This window comes from Triturus cristatus, chromosome 6 (assembly GCF_964204655.1).
Source record: "Triturus cristatus chromosome 6, aTriCri1.1, whole genome shotgun sequence".
Taxonomy (NCBI): domain Eukaryota; kingdom Metazoa; phylum Chordata; class Amphibia; order Caudata; family Salamandridae; genus Triturus; species Triturus cristatus.
Genome location: NC_140589.1, coordinates 1,844,926,711 through 1,844,951,519, shown reverse-complemented (window position 1 = coordinate 1,844,951,519; position 24,809 = coordinate 1,844,926,711). Strand labels below are relative to the sequence as shown.

The 24,809-nt window shown below is 49.9% G+C and overlaps 1 protein-coding gene across 2 annotated transcripts in view; it reads left to right on the top strand.

The window, feature by feature from the left end:
- Positions 1-24,809, top strand: part of IFT172 (intraflagellar transport 172) — a 1,173,227-nt gene that overhangs the window by 798,540 nt on the left and 349,878 nt on the right. For both annotated transcript variants that reach the window (XM_085613308.1, XM_085613307.1), the window contains one exon: positions 3,111-3,175. In XM_085613308.1, coding sequence (XP_085469434.1) covers positions 3,111-3,175 — 65 coding nt within the window. The remainder of the gene's footprint in view (positions 1-3,110; positions 3,176-24,809) is intronic.

Below are 24,809 nucleotides of genomic sequence, written 5' to 3'. Positions count from 1 at the left end.
CCTGTAAACATGTTCTTATTCCACAACACAAACATCATCTAACACGTTGGGTTCATAATTTTTCCTGTGTGTCTGAAAATAAAGAGGCTAAGCAACAACTGCTTTGAGTGTTCGCTAATTCATTTCTCATGTATTTGACTCTTTGTCACAGCAGTTGTGAGAAGTTGGCCTGATGTATGATGTCACTAGTTCTAGTGTACACCTTATATCAGTCCAAACAACCCTTATGGTGATTGGTTGTAGAGTCAACCTTATAGACCAGCTATCCTAGTGGTAGCATGGACAAGAGCAGTCTTAGGCTAAACTCTGAATGGCATGTGAAACCAGCTGTGATACCATATATAATCCCGTGAATACCAAATGAAAGGACACCACAACAGATATATATATAAAATAAAGTGTATTTATTCTAGTCAAACCCTCAGCACTCTTTATGAGATTAGAGGTAAGTACAACACAGTCTTATTTATGCATACATTAAGTCACACAGGTAAGTAATACAGTTAGGCCCTAGGGGCCACGCAAACCATATACTAAGTAAGTGGTATAAGGACCACTGTCACGGAAATAGGATAGGCCTAGGCCTAGGGAATCGCGGGACTAGCAACAGTTAGGAAGTGGGAGGCCCACGGGATTCAGGTGCAGAGTGGAAACACTCACGCGTAATGCGTAAAAGTCGATAGAATTACTAGCAGTTAGAAATTAGCAGTTTAAGGACACTTCTGAAGCAGCTAGAGAGTCGAGACTCGGAAACTAGACCCTAGGATAGTCACTACCCCTGTGAGCACCGAAGTACCCAAGTTACCTAGCCCACGGACTGCGGGTGCATAGGTGTGAACTTGCGTCGGGTTTCATCGTGGACTTCTATGGATGCCTGAAGGAAAGTTGCTGACAGGCAGTCAGTGAAGAGTGTCCGGTGGATCCCAAGGTTGGGATCAAGAAGAGAGGAGACCTGCAAGCAGGAGGGACAGAGTCAAGGTCACTAGCCAGTGACCACGTGGAACCAGGAAGGAACCAGGCGATGTCGTGAAGATTGCAGGTGAAGGTGAAGCTTGTCGCTGCAGCCACGAGGACCAGGGAACGTCGAGGACGACCAGGACCAGGAGGCGAGCTGTCCCACGAAGGCTCTTGCTGTCGGCGGCGTCGAAGTTGGACTAGGACTCACCAAGCCTTGGCAAGCGGAACCCACGAAGAACGGAGGACTTGCTTCTGGTGCAGACCAGGAAGGTCTGGGGTGCTTCTCTTTTGCAAAGAAGCGGGAGCCAGTCTGGAGGAGCCAAACCAGCAGTGAAGATTTCTGGGTGCGTCGTCACAAAGGCCACTAGCCAACGGGCAAGCAACCGGACAGGCGCGGCAAGCAGGAAAATGCAGAAGGGCCCCACGCAGGACTCGTGGAGTGTGGGGGGCTGATCTTCGGTGCAGATGGTGCTTGGGGTTGGGGCTTCTCAATCCCCGGTGCACAACTTCGAGGGTACCTCAGAAGCTGCGCTGGAAGATACTCGCCACTTTTCCCAGGTAGCCGGTCCCACGTCTCTCGTCGCCTCCACGGATCTCAGCTCGGCTGTGGATGTGGATCAGGGTCGGAGAAGTCTGGAAGTCAAGGCTCTGGTCGGGCTCTGCAGTCGGTCCCTCGTAGAACTTCAGCAAAGCAAAGGGTAGTCTCTTGATGGTGCCTGTTTGCACAGGGTAGCCACTCCTTGGCCACAAGGGAGATTCTTCAGTCTTCTTCTTTCGTCGAATGTCGAAGGTCCAGAGTTTCTGTTCAAGTTGCAGGTTCAGGATAATCTAATCTCCTGGGGCCCAGCTACCACTCTTATCCAAATCTGGGGGGCTGGGTTACCTGCTAGGTCACGCCTTATGGGTGGGACCTGGGAGGGGGGTGGTTACACCCCCTTCCCTTTGTCCAGTTTCGCGCCAGGACTGGGGCTGGAGAGCCCCAGCACCGGTTTGAACTGGACTATGCACGGGACACCTTGTGTGCCCCAGGCATGTCTCATTCTTTTCATCCCTCCCTGCCCCAATACACTAAGGCCTGTCTGGGGTGGTGCTCACACCTCCCAAGGCAGGAATCCTATTGTCCAAGCCTCCCTTGCCGGGATCACTCCCAGCAGCAGGAGGTCAGACTCGTGTCTGTGGCAGCAGCATCCATTTTGTGATGCTGGGGCACTGGTTAACTTTAACCGGGTAAGTAGGTTATAACATGTCTTCTCCCTCTAAAAGGGAGGGATAATATCCTCATCCCCAGAAATGGGATGGGGGTATTATTCCAAAGTGTTAGACACCTTACACGACATGTTTTGATAAAGCCAAACCATAGTTACCATAACCGTTTAAGATTATAAGGCACTTTAAGAGTATATGGTAGGCTATATCATAGAACAGCTATAAGGACATGGTTCCGAAAGCTGCAGACAGGCTCAGCTCATGCTAGAGCACCATCTCACATGTTACCAAGCACTCTGCCTCCAGGATTGTTAAGGCCTGCCATAGGAGTGGCTGATAGGTACACATGTGTCTATATGTAAGCTAGGTATAGGAATACTACACCTAAGCAAGGAGTGATTACACGACCTTGCCCCAGTTGAGTGATCAGCCAGTTGTGTCATAATGGAAGGCCAGGCCAGGGGTGGCATAATACATGCTGCAGCCCCTGGTAGGCCTAGGTTACACCTATGCCCTGGGTACCTAAGGTACACTGTACAGGGGCCAATAAGGTGATCCTATCCAAATGGGTTATGTACCTAAAGTGCATAGTATCAATTTAGAGAGAGAACAGCAGGGCTGTGGGTCTGATTAGCAGGCCCACAGCCACATCTAAGTCGAAAACCAGTAAAGCAAAAGCAAAAAGTGGGGGTGAACATAGAAAGCAGACCCTACTCTCCTACAGCAGTGCTTGCTTGTCTTCTGATACTGAACTGCAGATGTCTTGGTGTTTGCAGGGAAGTAATAGAGTGAGCATGCCCAGTGCACTTAGTGACCTCGCACAGGGTACAATGAGCATGAATTGTTTGAGCAGTGATGATCTAACATGGACACATACTAGAACTACCTGTTCCTATTGTAGGCTACGTTTCCTGATCTGAATGAGTGTTTATTTGTTGTCCTCACAGGGCAAGTTTCCAGAGGCAGAAGCAGAGTTCATCAAGGCAGAGAAACCCAAAGAGGCTGTTCTAATGTAAGTAAAAAATATAGGACAATTTAAAAATAATATGAATTGCTGATTATACACCATTTGTGTACTGTCCCCTGTATGTTGGTTTTTTAATAAAACTGATTTTACTCCTATATTTGTACTCTTTCTTTTTTCTAACATGTAACCAGAAACTGCTTAATTATAAACAAATATATCCAAAACTGAGCAAACTACCATGCATGTGTAATATGTGTCAAAAGTAGTTGTTTCTAAGATGACATTTCTCAACTGCTCAGTATGTCCCAGAGGCTTCCACTTTGATAAACAGAAGATTTAAAGAATTCTCCAGTATTGGGGTATCTTTCATAGATTCACATGCTTGAATCATTCCCCGTCGTCAAAGTGGCAGTCCCACGATACATAAATAGCAGTAAGAATTACTCTATCATTAAAGTTAATAGAGAAAACCATTTCACTTTATTATCTCATCCTGGTCATTAGAATAGTACAAACTTCAGCTAATCAGGTGACAGCACCCTCTAGAACCCTCTCCACAGAGGCTCCATGCTCTCAGATTTTCTACCGCACATCGGGTGAAGGGAGTCTCCCTGAGCTCTGCTCAGTACTTTCTCTTGGCCTTCTGGATCTCTTCAGATCTTCATTCCAACATGTCATTTTCTAAAAGATCTCTCTTCAGGCATTGTGATTCTTGTGGGAAACTAAGACTTCATTCAGAGGATCCCCACAAGAAGTGTATCTACTGCCTTCACCCTGATCACCAGATGAGCGACTGTAAAATCTGCAGGACCTTCTCTCAAAAAACCTTGAGAGATCGAGAAGGACGTCTTCTTCTGTGGCTACAGAATTTTAAAAATGAAGACAATCTTTTATCTGATGAGAGTGATACTTCATTAAAGACCACAGCTTCCAAAAAAAGAGCTGGTGAGGCGGAGCTAGTAACTCCTAAGGCTGCTAAGGTGTTAAAAAAGCATCACCACACCTCAAAACATGAAGACCAGCCTGCATCTTCTAAAAAAGAATCAGCTTCTCTTAAGGGTCAGTCTTTGCCCTCTACGCCTTCTAAAACGTCTTAAACAATGAAGCAGACGTCAAAGTCGCTTCCTGAGACAACTTTACCTCACACTAAAGATGCTCCGTTGGCTCAGCTGTCGACTAACTTCAGTTGTCACCACTACAACAACGTCTTCTACCTTCTCTTCACCTCAGGCAAAAATGATCATGTCGTCGGCGTCTTCTCCGTCGAGGTTAGTATCTGTGAAGGTAAGACCATCATTGACGACAATTTCGTCTTCGTCGATGGAAAAAAAAGTCGACGCTGCGGCTGTCGGTGGCTCTCAAGAATAAGTCTTTCTCACGGGCATTGGCTTTGTCGACAATTGCCTTGTCGACAGAGCTGAAGACTTTAGATCAAGATCCTCGTCGACGAACCTTGTCAACATCTGGACCGTCGACGGAGGGAATGTCGACGAAAACTTTCTCTACATCATCCTAGTCAGTGGTTTGCTTGACATCATCGTCGATGCTTGTTCTGTCGACAAATCTGAAAGCATCCAAATATAATAAAGAACTTTTACCTAAGAAAAGACCTTCTCAGGAAATAATACTGCCTATCCGCACTTCTCCAAGTAAGGTGTCTCCCTGTTCTCCAGAAGAAATGTTTTATTATGGAGCAGATGAGGAGGAATCAGAAGATGATGGGTGGCTCGCAGTTGTTCTGACCTTCTAATTAAATGCCAGGACGATGAAGAGGAGGACTATGTGTATTACTCTGAGGTCACCAACCAGGAGAGACAAGGTGAACAAACTATCCAGATGCCTGTTTCCCTGGTCTCAAACTTACAACATATGATAGAGGATTACTACCACAGATTTCCTCTCTCAGAGCCGGCATCTTCAGTTCCTCAGACTCCTATTACACAGCCCTCCTTGCTGACTAGGTCTCCCCCCCCCCTCCGCAACAGTAGCATCAGGATATTCACACCACTGATGATGATAGGGAGGAAGGAGAGTTAGATGAGATATTCCTTCCTAATGAATGACTATCAGATCCAGACACCATCGCCTACAACTCAACCTCCAATAGATTCACCACCTGAGGACATAGGGGGTTTCCATACCCTTATGGAGAGAGCGGCAAGGAGGTTTCAGCTTCCCATAACAACTAAACAATCTGATTGTTTCTTCTATGATTTCAAAGCACAGACAAAGAAACAGGTTCGCTCTATTCCAATAGTAGATTTCATATGGCAGGAAGGCTTGAAAGTAATGAAGACACCAGCTTCAATTCCGGCAGTCTTACTAAAGTCGGAGAAGAAATATAAGGCTCCTGATAATTTACCTGCCTGCCTTATTGGGCAACCTAAGCCGGATTCTGTGATCTCGCAAGCGGCCCGTCATGCTAGAAATCCGGCTTTCCTCTGTCTGCTCCTCCGGATAGAGATGGAAGATGTCTCGACTCCATCAGAAAGACATTTTCCACCATGGCGGCAACCACCATAAGAGTGGCTAATTTTTGCCATTCTAGGCAGATACGACCACCAAATGTGGTCAGACATTTCACCATTTATAGAAATGCTACCAGAAGAATCCAAATCTGAGGCACTCGAGATTCCACAGGAGGGAGAAAGGATCTCGGCTGAGATCATGGATTGCGCAGTGGATGTTCCCTCCACAGGATTTCACCAACTGGCTGGGGCTCCGGTCCTGAGGCATCGGGGCTGGCGAAAAGCTACAAGAAGTTCAGAAGAAGGTGATTGACATTCCTTACTATGGCGAATCCCTATTTGGACACCACATCGATGAAGCCCTTTGGACCATCAAGAAGGACACAGATACTGCAAAGGCTCTTGGCACTCTACAATTCAAGAAGCAGCCCTTTCGTGGGGCAAGAGGACGTGGTTCGTCCTCCTTTCAGGGTGGTAACAGCCAGTACAAGCAGTACCAGCCATATCAGGGTCAATCAAGGTACCCATCATCAAAACAGCAACAGTAATTTAAACAACCTCCTGCTGCTTTCTACAAGCTACAGGGGAAAAAAGGCTTTCAGAGGCAGGGTAACTCCACGAAGCAGTGACAGATGTAAACTGCAGGCCAGAGTTCCCATCAACTCTGTCAAAGTTGGTGGAAGAGTTTCCTTTTTCCTTCCCGAATGGTCTACAATAACAACGGACAAATTGGTTTTAGATATAGTTCCCAACAGTCACACTTTTTTAAAGATTCCTTCCAACTAGCCTCCTAGAGGTCCCTGTCCTGATCACCTGAAAGAACTTTTGTCTCAAATAAAAAGAATGTTAAGAAAGGGAGCTATCGAAGTGGTACCAGCTTTACAGTGAGGAACAGGGTTCTATTCAAAGTTTTCCTCATAAGGAAGAAATCGGAGAAGTGACATCTCATCTTGGACCTTCGTTGTCTGGAAAAAATTCTAAAAAAGCAATCCTTCTGTATGTTGTCACTTCAGGAGTTGCTTCAATTGATAAATCATGAGGATTTCATGATGACCCTGGACCTTCAGGACACCTATTTTCATATCCCTATCCTCCCCAGGCACAGGAAATTCTTACGCTTCAGAATGGCTGGCAGGGATTTCCAATTCCGAGTCCTACCATTCGGCCTTCATTCAGTGCCCCGAGTGTTCACTAAGGTCCTAGCACCGGTGGCAGCTCACCTTCGCCAAGCAGGAATTAAAATCTTTCCTTATCTGGACTTCTGCCTCATAAAGGCAAAATCAACGGACATTACACATAAACCTTTTAGAGTTAAAGGCAATATTCCTGGCCCTGAAATCTTTCCTCTCAATAATATCAGGAGCTTCAGTATTAATTGGGACAGACAACACAACAAGCATGCACTATTAAAACAAACAAGGGGGGACAAGATCAGCTATGCTATTTATACAGGCTCAGCCGATCTGGATTGGGCTATTCAACACCAAATAACGCTAACAGCAGAACATGTTCCAAGAGTAGCAAACAACCTAGCAGATTTCTTGAGCAGCTCGATTACATCTAACCACGAATGGGAATTCCATCAACCAATGCTGAATTACATCTTTCAGTTGTGTGGCAAGCTGAGGTTAGAATTATTTGCAACCAGTCTGATCCGCAAATGGCAATTCTTCGCCAGTTGGCTACCACAACAGGTATCGTAACGGGAATGCTTTTTCGATAAACTGGTCAAAGATTTATGCCTACGCTTTTCCTCCGATTCCTTTAGTCCCAAGGGTGCTTCAGGAGATGAGAAAAGAACCCTGCCGAATACTTCTCATACTCCCAGGTGGCCTCGCCAGTTCTGGTTCACAGAGCTTCTGCTCCTATCGGAGGGCAGTTCCAGGTTGTTAGGCCCATTACAGAACTTAATGAAAATGAATTGTGGCCAGGTCTGCCATCCGGACCCAACATCGCTACGATTAGCAGCTTGGCTCTTGAACACTAATGAGTTCGCCGACTTAGTAATTCTGGCTGACTGTCGAGAGGTCCTGGCTAATGCTAGAGCTCCTTTCACTATTAAGACTCACAAACTCAAACAGAAAAGATTCTGTCATTGATGTGTAAACTCTGAGGTGCATCCTATTCAGTCTTCACCGGAACAATTACTGCCCTTTTTCCTGCAAGTGGCCAAATCTGGCCTTTCTCATTCCATTATTAAGGTATTCCTTGTCGCAATCTCCAGATTTTAACGGCAGAAAGGGTCACAGTCGCTTTGGTCATCAAGAATAATAAAACAGTTTCGCAAAGGACTGTTTCGAATGTTCCCTCCAATTAGCGTCCACCTCCATCTTGGCATCTCAACATTGTTCTAACACAGCTTATGATGGCCCCATTTGAGCCTATTCATAGGACCGACTTAAAATACATTACTTGGAAAACGTCTCTTCTGCTGGCTCTTACATCAGCCAGACGAGTAAGCGACATACAGGCTTTCACTACTCATCATCCTTTCCTCCAGTTCACTACAGACTCTGTTATACTCCGGACAAATCCTACCTTTATACCCAAGGTCCCATCGGATTTTCACCTAAACGAGCCAGTAGTATTGAAGACTTTCTTCCCAAATCCACAGTCACCTGCAGAAAGACCTTTGCATTCCCTGGATCTAAAAAGGGGCATAAAATTCTACTTACAGAAAGCAGCCTGTATACGTAAGGTTGATCAGCTTTTTGTGGCGTATGGGAAAATCAAAAAGGGATATCCTGTCACTAAACAGACTATAGCTTGTTGGATATCTTTTAAGATCCAGTTTTGCCATCAACAAGCAGGCAAACTGCTACTTTCAACAGTGAAAGCTCACTCTACGAGAGCAGTCTCCTCCTCAACGCCTCTTTGCCAGTGTTCCTATTCATCAGATTTGCAGAGCAACAACCTGGTGTAGCAGGAACACTTTCACCAAGCATTACTGTCTGGAAGCTGCAAGTAATACTGATTCAGCTGTGGGGCAGACAGTGCTGTGAAATCTTTTTCATCTGAAAGAAACAGTCAGTTATAGATTCCTTACCTTAGAATTACTCCCAGGCGTCAAACTGGATCCGGAAAGTTTTTCGTCAGCAGTACCCCTGCATGTCGAAAGATGGCATTGGTCGACTCCGCGTTTGTCGTTGGCGTCGTGGTCACCGGGATGACGTTGCGGTAGCTACATAGACAATGCCCTTGCGCACTGACGGCAGTTCTTTCTTTTTCCGCGCCAGCCAGCTCATTTCCGGAGAGAGCGGTACCTCCAGTCACTTTTTGACTGACTTCTTGCCGACTTTTGTCTACACCGTTTTCGAGTCTTCGACTCCTGGTACACGTCTGGGATGCCTGGCTTCAAGGCTAGCGGTACCTGTAGCTGACTGATGTCGGTGACCGATCCGCACCGCATGTGCCTGTTTTGCTTGGAGCGTGACCACGACCCCAAGTCGTGCTCCGACTGCCGCGCCGTGAATCTGAAGTCTTTGTGGGAGTGGTCTCGAAAGCTTCTCGAGGCCCGGCATCATCATCACTCTTCTTCCAAGTCTTTGCACTCGATGTCAGGTAAGTTAAAGCACAAGAAGAAGTCTAAGAAGCATCGTCGCTTTTCGACTTCTCCCCGTCCGTCGGCCGACGCGACGAGGGATGTGGGTGGTGCCCCTCCCGCGGCTGCGCGTGCTGAGCCCAAAGGGTCGATTCCAGGTTCCCCTTCCTTCCCAGGACCCGGAGAGACCCCTACCCAGCTTTGTCAATTTTACGAAGCAATGCATGCCATCTTTGGACAGCCTGACTCCGCAGGCACGCCTCTGGGCCCCGCAGACTCGGCTGGGGGTTCTAGGCCTTCGACACCAGCGGTTCCATACCTGGCACTGCTGGGTCCCCTTGGATACAGGCCTAGATCGGATCAGCGCCGGTCGACCTCATTACGCCTCCCCCGGTGTCGATTCCACCGGCTCCACGTCCGCAGCCGACACCGGTTCTGTCCCCAGCCGGCGTCGACCCCGGCCTCCATCCCGATGTGGACACGTGGCGTCGACCGATGACGTATCCGGCGCTGACGGTTACTTTTGTGCCCTTGTTTCACCCTGGCTCTTTTAGACCAGATTGGCAGCCAGAGGAGGGTGAGGAGGACTGAGAGCGGTCTGGAGACCCTCTAACTGACCAGTTGGGCTATGTACCGGACTGGAGAAAGAAACTGGGGGAAGCCAGTGGTTTGGATACCTCACCAGACCTTGGCATGTTGTCTCCTCCTACCATGGCTAGCGCGGAGGGAGCGTCTTACGCCATAGTGTTGGGTAGGGCGGCCGAGACTCTCAACCTCGAGCTACCTACGGTGGCAGTCAGGACTAACCTCCTGACAGAGGTGCTTCAACCGGCAGCGAGCTCTTCGGAGCCACTGCTACCGTTTAATGAAGCCCTCACCGACATCCTTTTGGGCACCTGGTCCAGGCCCAACACGGGGGCTCCTGTGGATAGGATGATTGCCCAACACCACCGCCCTTCTCCTGCCGACCCCATTTTCTTCTCCCAACACCCCACCCCTGAGAGCTTGGTGGCCCAAGCCTCCACCTCCAAAGGCGCATTCCGTAAGGCACCAGCTGATAGGGAATCCAAAAAGCTGGACCATCTTGGTAAGAAAATGTTTTCTTCCTCCAGCTTGGGACTGCGGTCGATAAACACCGCATGTCTGTTGGGGCCGTTACACCCACTCTATGTGGGATACGGTGGCGCAGGTGCTGCCTCAGTGCCCGGAGGAGGCCCGGGCAGTGCTCTCCTGTGTAGTCGCTGAGGGGAGAGACACAGCGAAGTTGTATCCGCTGTAGGCTGGATACAGCCGACTCACTAGGCAGGACAATTTCCACGTCGGTAGCCCCTCAACGCTATGCCTGGTTGAGGTCAACTGTGTTTTCAGGGGATGTCCATTCCACTCTTATGGACATGCCCGTTGATGGCTGTCGCCTATTCGGCGACGAGGCAGACAACGCGCTGGTGCGCTTTAAGGACTCTCGAGCTACAGCCAGGTCCTTGGGCCTCTACACCACCCGCCCTGCGCAGTCTGCCTTTCGCGGCTGCGGAAGGGGTGCCCCGCCACGTCCTGCCCAGAGCCACAGGCCAGCGCAAGCTGTTCAGCCCCTGCACGGCCGGGGACGTGGGAACCACCGCCGTGGTTCTGGCGGCCAGAGGGTGGGCCAGTCCACCACAGCCCCCTCTGCAGCAGCCTTCAAACCCTCCTAGTCCGACCTTTCAGGGCCACCAAACACCAGTAGACAGCAGGATTCACCATCACCTCCCCCACTGGCGCACAATCACGTCCGACAGGTGGGTTTTGCAAATAGTCCGAAGGGGCTACCCCCTCCCCTTCGAGACAACATCCTCCATCCATGCTACCTCAGTTTCATCGCATGTCAGAGGATCATCCGGCCCTTCTCCAACAGGAAGTTTCGCCACTCTTGGCCAAGGGAGCCATTGAGCGAGTTCCTGTCCCAGAAGTAGGTCATGGTTGCTATTCCCACTACTTTCTGGTGCCCAAGAAGGACAAAGGCCTGCATCCTATCTTGGATCTCAGGAACATCAACCGCTTCCTCCGGAAGGAAAAGTTCAAAATGTTGACGCTAGCTCAGGTCCTGTCTGCCCTCGACCCTGGAGACTGGATGGTAGCATGTAGATGACCAGCTCTTTGTTGGCTACGTGGCGCCAAGAAAGTTCGGGCCGCGCACAAGCGTACCATTTCTAGATGGGTCATTTTGTACATCAGAGCTTGTTATTCCTTGGCAAAAAAGGAGTGCCCGGTAGGGTTACAGTGCCCATTCCACCAGGGCGACGGCAGTTGCCACTGCTTTGGGACTTGGAGTCCCCCTTAATGACATCTGTGTGGCAGCTACGTGGGCATCGCTGCACATGTTTACAAGACACTACTGCCTGGACAGCCATGTCCGGAGAGACTGCTTCTTTGGTCGTTCTGTTCTCCAGGACTTCCTGGTGTGAACTTAGTTTGCAGACCCACCTCTGGGGTTGGTATTGCTGGGGTATCTATTCTAAGGTAAGGAATCTAAAACAAACTGTTTCTTTCAGATGAATAAGTTACTTTCCTTCGGGAACGAAATATCTGTAAGAAACATAGGTTAGTAATAGATTTCTTACCGCCCCACCCATCCTCCCCGTTCTGCGAACTGACTTCTAGGGTTAAGGACTTCCTTTCAGGGTCCTAGTTATGTGCACCAGTGGTCAGTGTCTTGCATGGCTCTGCACTTCTGGCGTGGAAAGTCGTGTACAGAACTGACGTCAGCACGCGAGGGCTGCGTCTATTTAGCTACCGTGACGTCATCCCGGCGACCACGATGTCAACGACGAACGCGGAGCTGACCGATGCCACCTTTCGACGCGCAGGGGTACTGCTGACGAAAAACTTTCTGGATCCAGTCTGACGCCTGGGGGTAATTCTAAGGTAAGGAATCTATAACTATGCTATGTTTCTTACAGATATATCGTTACCGAAGGTAAGTAACTTGTTCAATAAGGTGAGCCTCTATAATTCCTGCCTTCCTTTATGTTTGACAATTGTTGAGATAATATTGATATTATTGTTATTCATACATATGCATTGTCAAATATTTATGTATGTACATACATTTTTATATACGTGTGTAGGTGTGTATATATATATATATATTTTTTTTTTAAATATATATATATATATTTTTTATACTTGTATTATTAAGTGGTATGGGAATTGGCTATACACTGGTGATGTACAAAATCCTGTACATTGTGTAAAAGCATGCATACCTACGTTACAACTGCTATCCAGATTCAAGCATGCAAATCTATGAAAGATACCCCAATACTGGAGAAGAAAGTAAGTTACTTACCTGTAAACTGTGGTTCTCCAGTATTGGTATCTTTCATAGATTCACATGCGTCCCACCCTCCTCCCCATAGAGGCTCCCCTGGTTTTTATTGGGTTTATACCACACTTGTGCTCCAAACTCTGAGAGCCTGGAGCCTCTGTGGAGAGGGTTCTAGCGGGTGCTGTCGCCTGATTGGCTAAAGTTTGACCATCCTAATGACTAGGACGAGATATTAAAGTGAATGGGTTTTCTCTATTAACTTTAAAGATAGAGTAATTCTTACTGCTTTTTATGTACCATTGGACTCCCACTTTGAAGACGGGGAATGATTAAAGCATGTGAATCTATGAAAGATACCTATACTGGAGAACCACAGTTTACAGGTAAGTAACTTATTTTCATACTCCTCCTTAGAATGTCTTTTTCACGCTTTGAATACATTTTTCTTTTCTTCTCAATTGCTTTTGAATTTTGTATGCCTCCCTTGCTCTTTCGAGTTCAAATATGTCTTTGTTTTCCCTGCTTCCCCTTCACAGAAGTGTCCCTGCATTTATAGGTTTGGGGTGCAGCCTATGACTTTTCAGGATCTGGTGGTTCTGATACACTTCTTGTTGCGAATAAAAAAATGTCATGTGCTTTCGTGAGATACGTTGCTGCCCAGATGGATAGTGGGAGTGCTTCTGGCTATTGAGCATTTTAGTCCTACAATTTTTCCTTTTGCCTTTTTATGTGGTCAGAGAAAGGATTGTATCTTTTTCGAGGTTTTTACAGGTATCCCCAACAGGCTTTTGTCTGTGAGTAGATACACCTCCCTCTTACTTATCACTCTCTGGTTACATCTCTTCCTGTTCCATGTGCCACTCTGCCCCACAGTAGACACCTTCCACCTCAGATTCCTCTCTCCTTTTCATTTGCAATGGGCCCTTTTCTTTCTTAGATAATGTTGATTCCTCTTTTCACAGCACATAGTACATTAGGGGTAACATTTGGTTCTCCAGCATTGGATCATTCATGGATTCACATGATTCAATGTTTCTCCTTGTTGAAGTTTGTAGTAAATATCTGATAGAGACTACTAGCCGCAGATTCCTTAACGTAGAATTATCCCCAGACGTGAGACTGGACCCGGAAAACTTTCTTTGCCCCAGCATCTCTGCGCGCCGGGGGGCTGTACCACGCGACTCCGCTCTGACGACCGCAGCGTGACGTCAGCGAGGTCATATAAGCCTCACCCCTGCGCGCTAACATCAGTTTCCTTCTTTTCCGCGTGCAACACGGATCCGGATCGTGTCCCTGACTGTTTTAAGGCCTTTTTTTTCACGCTTTGCGTTGTGGGACAGTGTGTGAATGCCTTCGGGCTTTAAGGCGTGCTTGTCTTGCGCGCGGCAGATGTCAGTGGCAGACCCTCATCCTATTTGCATGTGGTGTTTGGGCGAGCACCATGATTCCACGGACTGCGACGCTTGCCAGCATCTGAAGCCTAAGTCCCGGCGGGAACGCCAGATGAAGCTCCTTTCATCCCGGTTGTCCAGATCGGTGTCATCTCTGCGTCCGTCCTCGGTGGAAGGGTCCAAGAATCGCCGCTTTCGCTTCAGACAACGCCCGTCACCGAGGCCCCTAAGGCGTTGCTTGCCCGTCGGTAAGTCTTACAGCTTGTCCCGAGGCCTGGTCCCCATGCTGCGGAGGGCACGGGTTCTCCGTGGGACATGCGACCTCCTTTGTCGCCACCCTACCCGCCGTTTCCCGGAACAGGGGCGACCCGGGACCAAATGGAGGCCTATGCTGTGGCTCTGCAGGCTTCCTTGGCCCTTCCTCCTCCTCTTCCTGGGACGTCCGCGGATCCCTTTCCACATGCAGGGCCTTCCACATGCAGGGAATCTTCCACTGTTCCGGGGCTGGCCAGTTCTTCCTCCGGCTGGACTCTGGGATGGCCGGCTTAGTTTACAGCCGTCACCCACGGAGGAATTGCTTTCCCCCCCCACGACGCCCTACGGAGGCAAGTGCAGCCTTTGCCTGGGCCATTTCCAATGCTTCTGGCATTTTTCACATGGGTGACCCCGCCACCCCATTTCCTACGGACCATTTGCTTGAGGTTCTCCACCAGGGCTCTGGCGGACGGGAGCTGCTTCTTCCCTTCGGCGCTTTACTCTATAATTCTCTTCTGGGGGCCTGGGGGCATCCTGCCACGGGGGATCCGGTGCCCCAGTTGCTCCTCCACTGCCACCGTCCTGCTCCGCACGATCCAGTCTGCCTTTCTTTCCATCCTTCTACCGAGGGCCCTCTTCTGCAGACTGCTTTCCCTTCCTTGCCTTTGGTGTTGTTTCCTCCGTCACGGGAGGCCTGGTGGTTGGATTCCGGGGGGCGTAACCTATTCGCTTCCTCTAGTGCTGCTTTGCGAGCGCTCAACACGCTTTGTGTGTTGGCCAGGGCTACTTCCAGCTTGTGGGATTCTGTGGAGTCCCTTCTGTCTTCGGCCTCTCAGGAAGGAGTCTGCGCTGATCTGCGGTGCCATGTGATGGATGGCCGGGAGTTGGCCGCATTTATTCTTCGTTCGGCCCTGGACGTTTCTGATGCTCTCGGCCGTACTATGGCTAGTTCAGTAGCTCTCCGTCGCCATGCTTGGCTGAGGGATAGCGTTTTGCCTGAGAACGTTAGGGAGCGTCTTGTTGATCTGCCCTTTGATGGGGTGCTTTTGTTTAACACTCATGCGGATGCCGCCATTCAGCGGTTCCTTGCGGGGCTCCGTCCCCCTCCCTGCTCCGTAAACGTGGTTGTCGGTCCTCCTCTGCTGCTTTATGGGAGGCGTTATCCCACCCCTTCCTTTTTTTCGGGGGTCTAGTTGTTCGGTTGGACCTTCTGTGTATTCTGTGTGGGTTGGCGTGCCTTTGGGGTCCTTAGGTTGACCCTTTTGTGCTGTTGGCTGCTGGTACAGCCCCTTTGGCTTTATGGCTCTTGGGTTGTTAGTACACCCGTATGTATCCTCATTTTTGGGCTTTCTGTATGGTTTTGTTTGGCTGCTTGGTAAGCCGTCTGTGGTTCTGTCTGCAGGTCCTTTATGTTCTTGTCCTCTGCTGCGGGATTTTTTCCCTAAGAGGTGTTCCCATGTTTTCTTGGGAAGTATCATACCTTACCTTATGTTCTTGTCCTCTGCTGCGGGACATTTCCCTAAGAGGTGTTCCCATATTTTATTTGAACGTATCATACCCTATGTGGGGTACTTGTAGCTACTGCATAGCCTTGTCCTGCGCTGGGAAGGTATGGTTGCTCTTTTTCAGGTCCCTTGCCTTTCCTGGCATCACTGTATACTGCTGGTGCGGTCTCTTCTTTCTTGTCCGGGCGCAGCTTGCGCTGCTCCATGTTCTCGGTGTTCGCTGCATGGCTCGACCAGTCTGGCATGCTGTCTCCGGTGTTGTGTTGTGGCGTTTCCGCCTTCCTGTCAGGCGTTTCAGCCTGGTCCCCTGTCTAGTGTTTCAGGGGGGCTGGGTTTCTCCTGGCTTCCCTGTGTTCTGGTTGACGATTTGGGTCCGTCCTCTGTCTCCCTTTTTCTCTTTTGGCTGGTCCCACTTCTCTTCGTGGGTCGGTGTGTCTCTATTGACCGATCCTCCTTTGGGGATTGTTCTGAATTTCCCTGGCCTCTGCCCTCGGCCTGCGCCTGGCTTGTTCTGGGTGCACTGCTCCATGGTACTGTCAGCTGCCGGCTGCGCACGCCTGCTCATTCTGGTCCACTGCCGTGGCCCTTATTGTGTTCCCTTGTGCCCCTGCCTCTTGTTCTGCTGGGGCTTTGCGCACCTGTGCCTTTCTTTTTATACCTGCTTTTCTCGGCTGTGGAGCCGTTCCTGCCTTGCCTGCTTCCTTGCGGATCATGCCTGTTCAGCTGTCCTCTGTCGCTGTGTGTTTTCCCACGGCAGGCTCTGCCACCGGTTCTACCTCTTCTCCCTGGAGTTGGGGTCGTTCTTTTCCTCCTGGGTGCTCCTCTGCGGCTGTCTGTCCCTACGAGGGTTTGTGGCCATTGTACCTTGAATGGGCTTGGGGGTCTCCTAGTCTTCCCTTCGCCTTGTTCTTGTTCTTCTGCTTGGTGGGGGCTGGGCCGCCCTTCTTGTCCCCGTGGCACGTCGCCTGCTGGGGCCCTGTGTTTCTTCCTGCTGGGGAGGTTCTCTCGCAGGCCCTCCTCCCCTCTGGGTATGGCTAGGGTATCTATTCTACGTTAAGGAATCTGCGAATAGTAGTCTCTATCAGATGTACAAGTTACTTACCTTCGGTAACAATGTATCTGGCAGAGATGATTCTAGCCGCAGATTCCTTCACGGACCGCCCTTCCTCCCCGTTCTGCGAGGACCTTCAGTTTGGCTTTCTGCACTTGCCTCCCTCCGGGTGGCTTGTCTTTTGTGGGTGTCTGCTTTGTTCTGCTTGATTTTTCTACCCTTCCCTTATGGTACCTGGTCGGTTGGTTCATATGTGCTTCTGCATCCTTCCGCCCTGATTTTTTTCTCCAGTGTAGGGGCCTACTTTTATTCTTTGCCGATTTGCTTGCTTGGGGTTTCTGATTCCTTTACAGTCCTCTATGTTTGTTTTTTTTTTGCCTGTACCTCGGCCTTTTTGCTCCTTTCAGGGTATACGGCCCTGCTTGATGGTGTTGTCTGGGGGTGAATTGCTGTTACTCCTCTGTTCCGGGCTTGTTGCCCTTCCCCTGTTGTGGATTGTGCTTGCAGTTTCTCTCGCTCTATTCTGCTTGGCATTTTTTCACGTGCTTTCCGCCTCTAGGGAGGGTGTCGCCTTAGCTTGCAAGGGGGTTCCTCAGAGCGGTGCTCTGCTCTTTCCCTGCTATGGCCTTCACCGCCATGGCTTTTTGTATCTTAGTGCTTGGCACTTTTCCAACTGGTGCTGTTCCTTTCTGTTTCACTGATTTTTCGCACACTGTTCCCATACTCTCCACAGTTTTGTTTGTGATGGCTCCGCGTTGTGGCGCGGGAAAGTTCTCCGAAAAAAACTGATGTCAGCGCGCTGGGGTGGGGCGTATGTGACCTCGCTGACGTCATGCCCGCGGACGACGTCAGGGTGGAGTGGTGTGGTACCGCCCCCCCCTCGGCGCTCAGAGATGCTGGGGCAAAGAAAGTTTTCCGGGTCCAGTCTCACGCCTGTGGATAATTCTCGTTAAGGAATCTGCGGCTAGAATCGTCTCTACCAGATACATCGTTACCAAAGGTAAGTAACTTGTACATATACCCACGTAGAGGACCTAAATGCAAAGTATTTTTAGTGCCTCTACCTTGAGCATACACCTCAGAATTATAAAATCTACAGAAAATTCTTCTCAAAGATGCTTCAGGGTCATGAGAGCAGGACGTAGTACCATCTCAAGAGGGAAGAAGCTCCCTTCTCTGGGAGAGAGCTAATCATGAGTGTTCCTTCAACCTTAAGCATCAATTGAATATTCAGTCATGGAATCCTGTGCAAAAGTGCTTAAAAACTCTGTCATGCAAGTAAATAACCTGAAGCTAAACCTTCCTCATCCACTGCACAAATAAAACTTTTGCTTAAGCAGCTGCATTGTCAACAGCCACCGTCAACAGTCCTTCATCGATGATTGCACCATCGATGCCATTACGAAGAACATTAAAGTCAAGGATGAAAGAGATATCTTTTTAGCCAGGTGGCTATTTACACCATTTGTAAATGAGCCTTCTGGTGTACATCCTTACCAGACTTTGCCCAGTAAAGTGTTTCCTGAAAAGCTATTTGACTCTGTGGTTGAACAAGACTGTGTAGATTCTGACAGTAATGGTCCATTTGGACTTGTATATAGTCCTGGTAATTTCAGAGTCAAGTGCCAAGATGATAATGATCAGGAAGAACATTATTTACATCCAAGAAGCCTTTCCCTGTCATCGGCAGTCTGTCTAAAGGATGGACAGAACTGGCACTAAGGACACATCCATTATGATTGACACTTTGATCCATATTACAAGGAGCCTCGAAATGATCACCCTATGATGCACATATATTTAGGATGTTTGGGCCATGTTGACCAAGTGTTATTCCAGATTCCCACAACTGAACTGGAATCTGCTCACCCATTGCAGCCACGTCGGTCACAGCAGCCACTGGATCCGCAATTACCACTTCAACAACTGCTTCCTAAGCCTTTACCACTTCTACCACCACCACGGGTAGCAGACGTAGATACCAAGAGGAAGATGATGTTGAAGAAGAGGAACAAGGTTAAGTCCTTAAGAAAGTCAACCAAGAGTGGGACGACTACATTACGAACCCAGGAAGGCAAGTGGATCTGCTGTCTATAAATCCCCCCGAGTCAATATCTCTAGTTTTCACTCTGTCATAGAAAGAGCCTCTAAAAGATTGGTCCTACCAATCCAAGTTCAGCAGACTGGTTGTGTACTCTGTGATTTTGAAGACCGGCTGACAAGCAAAGCTAGTTTCATAGTCCCATGCTTCAAGCTCAAGAAGTGGGGAGGTTTTCCCTTCAGCGCTCTGGGAGCTACTACTTGGAACTCTATTCCTTTTCAGATTTGTTCTTTGAATCCTCTGAAGACTTGGATCTTCACTTGCAGCACTTCAGTCTTAGCTAAACACCTCCAAGGAGTGTCAGTCTGCGATTTACAAAATCCTGTAACTAAATAAAAATATAACTAGGATTTTGGCAGCTAGAGGGAGTGCAGTGCTATGCTGTGAAGGCTCACTTAGGCTTACCACAGTTTGATCAGAGGTGAAAAACTGTATTCTAGACATGACGCTTGATAGTGAATCATTGTTTGGCTGCTACGTGGGTGATGTCCTTTAGAATCTGAATGCCGGTCTGACATAGCCATATCATTGGATTCTGTTCAAGCTTGCAGACAGCAATCCTTTTGGGGCTTAAGAATCTGGGGCTCTATGTCATTCAAAGGTTCATACCAGCCATATCACTCATATAAATCACACCATCAACAACAGTACTCCTACTATAGGAGACCTTGCTATCCTTCTCAGTAGACCAGAGGAGCATCAAGATCGCAATAGTCTGACTCAGCTGACTCATCCCTTTAAGAAATATTCCAAGCTAGACTATTTTATGATTACTGCCACTGAGATCAGTTCAGTAGAAATCTGCAAACTACCCAAGATAATCTCAGACCATAATCCACTGTTATTAACACTAGCTATTAATAGACCAGCTAAATCATTGAGGCCATGGACTTTTGATAAGAAGCTCTTAACCGATAGTACATATATAGCATATATCAAGAATTGGTCACAGGCCTTTTTTGATGCTAACAGATATAGTGCATCGCGAAACTCTGTCTGGGACTGTTATAAAGCTGCCTTAAGGGGAGAAACCAGTAGCTACACCTCTCGTAACTGGAAACAACTTAACTCAGAAAGAGAGCAATTAATGAATAAATTAATAGCTGCGGAGGAACAGCATAGGAAAGATATACTGGACAGAAGGTCGGACATTATAAGCTTAGAAAAAGTGAGTACTATCAAAGCTGAGATACAAAAGCAATTAGCCGAAAAAGCTGCTTCTGAATACCAAACACAGAGAATGAAGATTTATGAGACGGGGGAGCAAGCTGGGAAAGCTCTGGCACTACGTATCAGACAAGCGACGTCAAAAAATATTATTCCACGCATAGCAGAGCTTGGCAGGATTTATGAGCAGCCAAAGGATATTATAGATGTCTTCAAAAGATACTATCAAATATTGTATCGGGAAGATATGGTGAGAGTGGAGCCATTGGCTGAGTGGACAGGTTCAGGGATCAAAGTGGCCCATGACGACAGAGAAAATCTAGAACAACCTGTCACTATGGATGAACTTTCAGATGCCTTACAAGATCTAGCAGCAGGGAAGGCCGCAGGCCCCGATGGCCTACCAATCGAACTTTACAAAAGCTTTTTCGAAGAAACATCAATACTCTTGCTAGACCTTTTTTTTTTTTTTTTGAAAACCTTTATTGACAGTTCTATCAAGAACAAGTATGGGCCTACAACCCCCCGGGGCCGGCCGCTAAGCAATCAGAGCAAAAACAGGCAAGTGTAAAAACAGGCAGCACTTCGGGGAGTAGAATCGTAATGCTACTACCGTGAACAAAGTAGGTAGGGCACCAGGAGAAAAAGGTTTTCATTTTATAATGAAACAAGGCAGAAGGATCAGGTGCCAAACAATTTTCAAACAGCAATCACAGATATGCAGAGTAATAAACGTAAGCGATTTACAGCAATCCATTAGGTCAATGGCGCAAACACAAGAACATCAGGATGGGGAAAAATATCATAAGCAGTTGCGCCTGCAGTCCTACGCCAGAACTCCCGGAGAGCGCCCCGGAAATTGCGGTACACACGGAGCGGCAACGAGTCATAGCAAATGAGGTGTATCACGCTGATCCCAGAAAAGAAAAACAAAAAGAATCAGAGAAGAAAAAGGAGGCCATAGAAAAAGAGATAAAAGACTAAAGAATCCCCTCCCCCAACCCCCCACCCTGCACCTCTGCAGATGAGTACGGCCCCCCCCCCAGCAGTGTGCCTGTCGCCCTGGAACCAGACCCGAAATATAGGAGAATAGGGAAAAAGAAGTAGGAAAGGAACCCCACCAGACGGGGGGGGGTAGAGAAAGTATTAATAAACTGGAGGAGGGCCTTCAAAACATACCCCCGGCTTCTCCCTCCCGCACGGTAAGTTTCCCCCAAAGTGAACAATAAACGGCACAAAATCTATCTTCTCAAAGAAAAATGGGGAGCATTATGCACCTATTATGCTGTTAGCTATGCCAGGAGAGCACGCAACCCCTGAGCCCGCCCGTCCACTAGATGACCACCCCTGAAGGATCAGCCTCATCCCTGACCACTCTTTGGGAGTCTGCCCATGCCTACCCCTCGACCCAGCACCATATCCGATGTTCCAAGGTAGAGGATTGTCCAAAAACGTCCGAGAAGCGACGCACACAGGTGGGGTGGAAGTCTCTGAGCATCAACACAGTCCGCATCGTGGAGAAACAGGCTTCCCAGTGCTGCACAAGGATATGCACTGCACTCCAGGTCCAGGAAGGCAGAAGCAGCCAAAGCAGACAATAGTTGCTGGAGTTGTCTCTGGGTCGCAGGAGGGCACGTACGGGACGAGGCTACCACATCCCACTCAGGTCTAGTGCCTCCGGGGCAGATCAGGTCCTCAGCTGGACGAACACACTGTAGCATACTGGACGGAGTGTCCAGCTGTGCACTAACCTCAGGGATGGCCGTCAAAGTGTCCTCCTGTGCGCAGTGTGGGTAGTCCCTGTGTACGTGCGAACAGGCGGGCCGCCACTGCCCCAACGCCGACACCACACCGTCGAGCTTACTCCCCAAGACCCCGACACCATGAATCAAGGAGGAGTGAAGAGCACCAAGGGCCTCGAGGAGGTCGCCGTACCCCAGCACAGCTCTCTGCGATCGCGCCGCCACACTCCCGAAAGTCGCACTCTCACAATCCCGCTGCGGCCCAGCGGACAGGATGGTAGGCTTCATTGCAACAAGATGGCCGCCAAGTATGCCCGACCCTCACCGGGGCCGGGACCCTGGGACAAGCGTCTCGATGTCCACGTCGCTGGTGACCGGGTTCCGGGGGCAGGCGAAAAGTTATCCGTTGCGTGGTCACGGGCAACAGTCGTCCCCACTACGGACCAGCTCCCGTAAAAATTCGGGGGCGGCCCGCAATGATCAGGGCAGGATACGGGCGGCGGCCGGGCAGCTCACCATCAAAGGCAGGGGCAGCCACCGGAGGGTCTGAGAATTGCACCCCCGGGCATGCACTCGGTCCGCTACGCATGACAGTAGAGACGACCACGACGAAATGTAGGCCGAGTTTGGCACCGCTCCGGTGGACCGACTCCACCCAGTCACAACAGGCCGCTGTTGTTGAACTGCCACCCGGCCACGGCGTCCACTCGAGGTCCCGGCTCCAGGGCCGCACAGGCCGCAAAGTTCAAATGCACATTTCTCTGGCGATACCGCAGCCAGAAACCTCGGAGTCACACAGTCGGGTGCCTCTCTCCTTCAGAAACACGACCGCGTAGCACAGGTTAAGGATCTCGTGCAGGATATCCGTGCGGGATGCGGAGGTTCACGGAGCCGGGAGTCTACGCTGCCGTCCCGGTCGCCATCTTGGCTCCTCCTCTTGCTAGACCTTTTTAATGGGGTAATAAATACAGGTTTAATCCCTGAGTCATGGATGAACACCAATATAGTGGTGTTTCATAAAAAAGGTAAGCCCGAGGGGAGGAGCCTAGCGCTTGACCAAGATGGCCGCGTGAGCTTAGAGCTCCCGAGACCCCCGCGCCCTCCGTCGACTATCCTGTCTCTAATCCTGATGGTATGCATGGCATCGTGTTGGTGAGTTGTCAGGGAGGCGATTGATGCTAACCGCGGTTTGATCGCCCATCGGGAACCGGACATACGCCTGGCGGAAGATTGCGGCCTATCTCCCGGGGATGCCAGGGACTAGAGTTGGCAGGATGCCCGGCTCCTAGTTGATCAACAACGGCCAGGCGAGGTGTGAACTGTCGGACGGAGGTCCCCGCTCTTTCACTTTCGATTTCGTTCCCTTTGTCTGCCCGGACACTGGAGTGCTCCGGGTGGCTTTATTACCCCAAGGACGCTCGGCGGGCTACTCTGGCAGCATAAGGCAGAACTGCTCACTCCTTATTCCTCTCCCTGAGAGGGAACAGTCTTAACTGCACTGGACTGCCTGGAGTCCATTATGTCGGGCAAAGCAGAAGGGGATCGGCTGAAGACTAAGTCTACCAGGCGGGGAACGTATACCCAAGTCAACAGCATGGACCGCTACGCTCTCCAGAAAGCATCACCGAGTGGATCGAGCCAGGCGCCGGATGCCCAGAAGGAGGACTCGCCTGTGACACCGGAGCTCTCCCTACAGGATGTCATGGGCGCGCTCGACGGGATGCAGACCTCGATGGGGAGACAGTTCGAGGCCCTGGCGCATAAGGTGGATGCCATCCTGGTGGATGTCAATCTGATCCGCTCGGACCTGGGCAAGACGAACGAACGCGTTAAGAACCTGGACCTCAAGACCACGGGCCTTACTGATGATGTTGCGGAACTGCAGACCGAGGTCCGTAAGCTGAGGGCCGAGAGTGACCTCGTCGCCCGCCGGCTGGAGGACTTCGAGAGCCGGGCCAGGCGCAACAACGTGCGCGTCATCGGGGTCCCGGAGTCCTCGGATGAGGCTTCGGCGGACCTGCTTGTTGAGGATTTGGTCCTTAACCATCTGAAGCCTAGGGGCCTTGGAAAGTTTTTTGCGGTGGAAAGGGCCCATAGGGTGCCGGGCGGGCGGCCCAAGGCGGGTGCCCCGCCGCGGCCGATTGTCGCCCGGCTCTTTCATTTTCGAGATCGGGACGCTATCCTGCAAGCATCGAGGGTGGCGGGCCCAGTTCCTTTCCAGAATGCGTCGGTGTATTTTTATCCGGACTTCACCCAGCAGGTGCAGAGACAGAGACAGCTTCCTGGGGGTGAAGCGGAGGCTTCGGGAACTGGATCTGAAGTATGCCATGCTTTTCCCTGCCAGACTACGGGTGGTGCACGAAGATCGGACATTCTTTTTTGACTCTCCTGTTATGGCCGACGAATGGCTGGACGCTTTGCCCCGGCGACGGACGGGGGACGACACAGCCGAGCATGGAGACAGTGGCCGGGATGGACAGGGCTGATATCTCAGAGCCGGCCTGACTTGATTTGACTATACTTGAGAAATTGAGTGCAGTAACTGTGGAGGGTTGCGGGAGGACGAGGGGTGCTCTTTTCCTCCCTTAGGGTACTTTTTGTAGACTTTAGGTTTTGTAGGGCGACAGGCACACTGCAAGTTGGGGGGGCTTTGTAAGCTGCAGCAGGGGTGCAGGGTGGGGGGAGTTTCCGGGATTTGGAGTTTGTTGTTGGGGGGTTTATTTCTGCAAGGCATGATGATTATCCTCAGGGCTGTTCCATGGTGGCTCCTCGGGTGTGGGGTGGGCCTCTTTCCGTTTGAGGATGGGGGGTAGAGGCTTAAGTGTTATAAGCTGGAATGTTAATGGTTTGGGGGATCGCATCAAGAGGGGGATTGTTTTGCAATTTTTGAAACGCTCAATGCCAGATGTTGCCCTGCTGCAGGAGACGCATCTCATAGGTAATACGTGCTATGCCCTGAATAGGAAGGGGTATAAATTCATTGCACACTCGGGATTCTCTTCTGGGTCCAGGGGTGTGGGCATCCTAGTTAGAGCATCGTTGCCTTTTGAGGTGGACTCCACCATTGTTGACGATAGGGGGAGGTTTGTGGCGGTGGCGGGCGGTGGGAAGGAAGGACTTTGGTTTTGGTTTCGGTTTATGTCCCGCCGGCCCT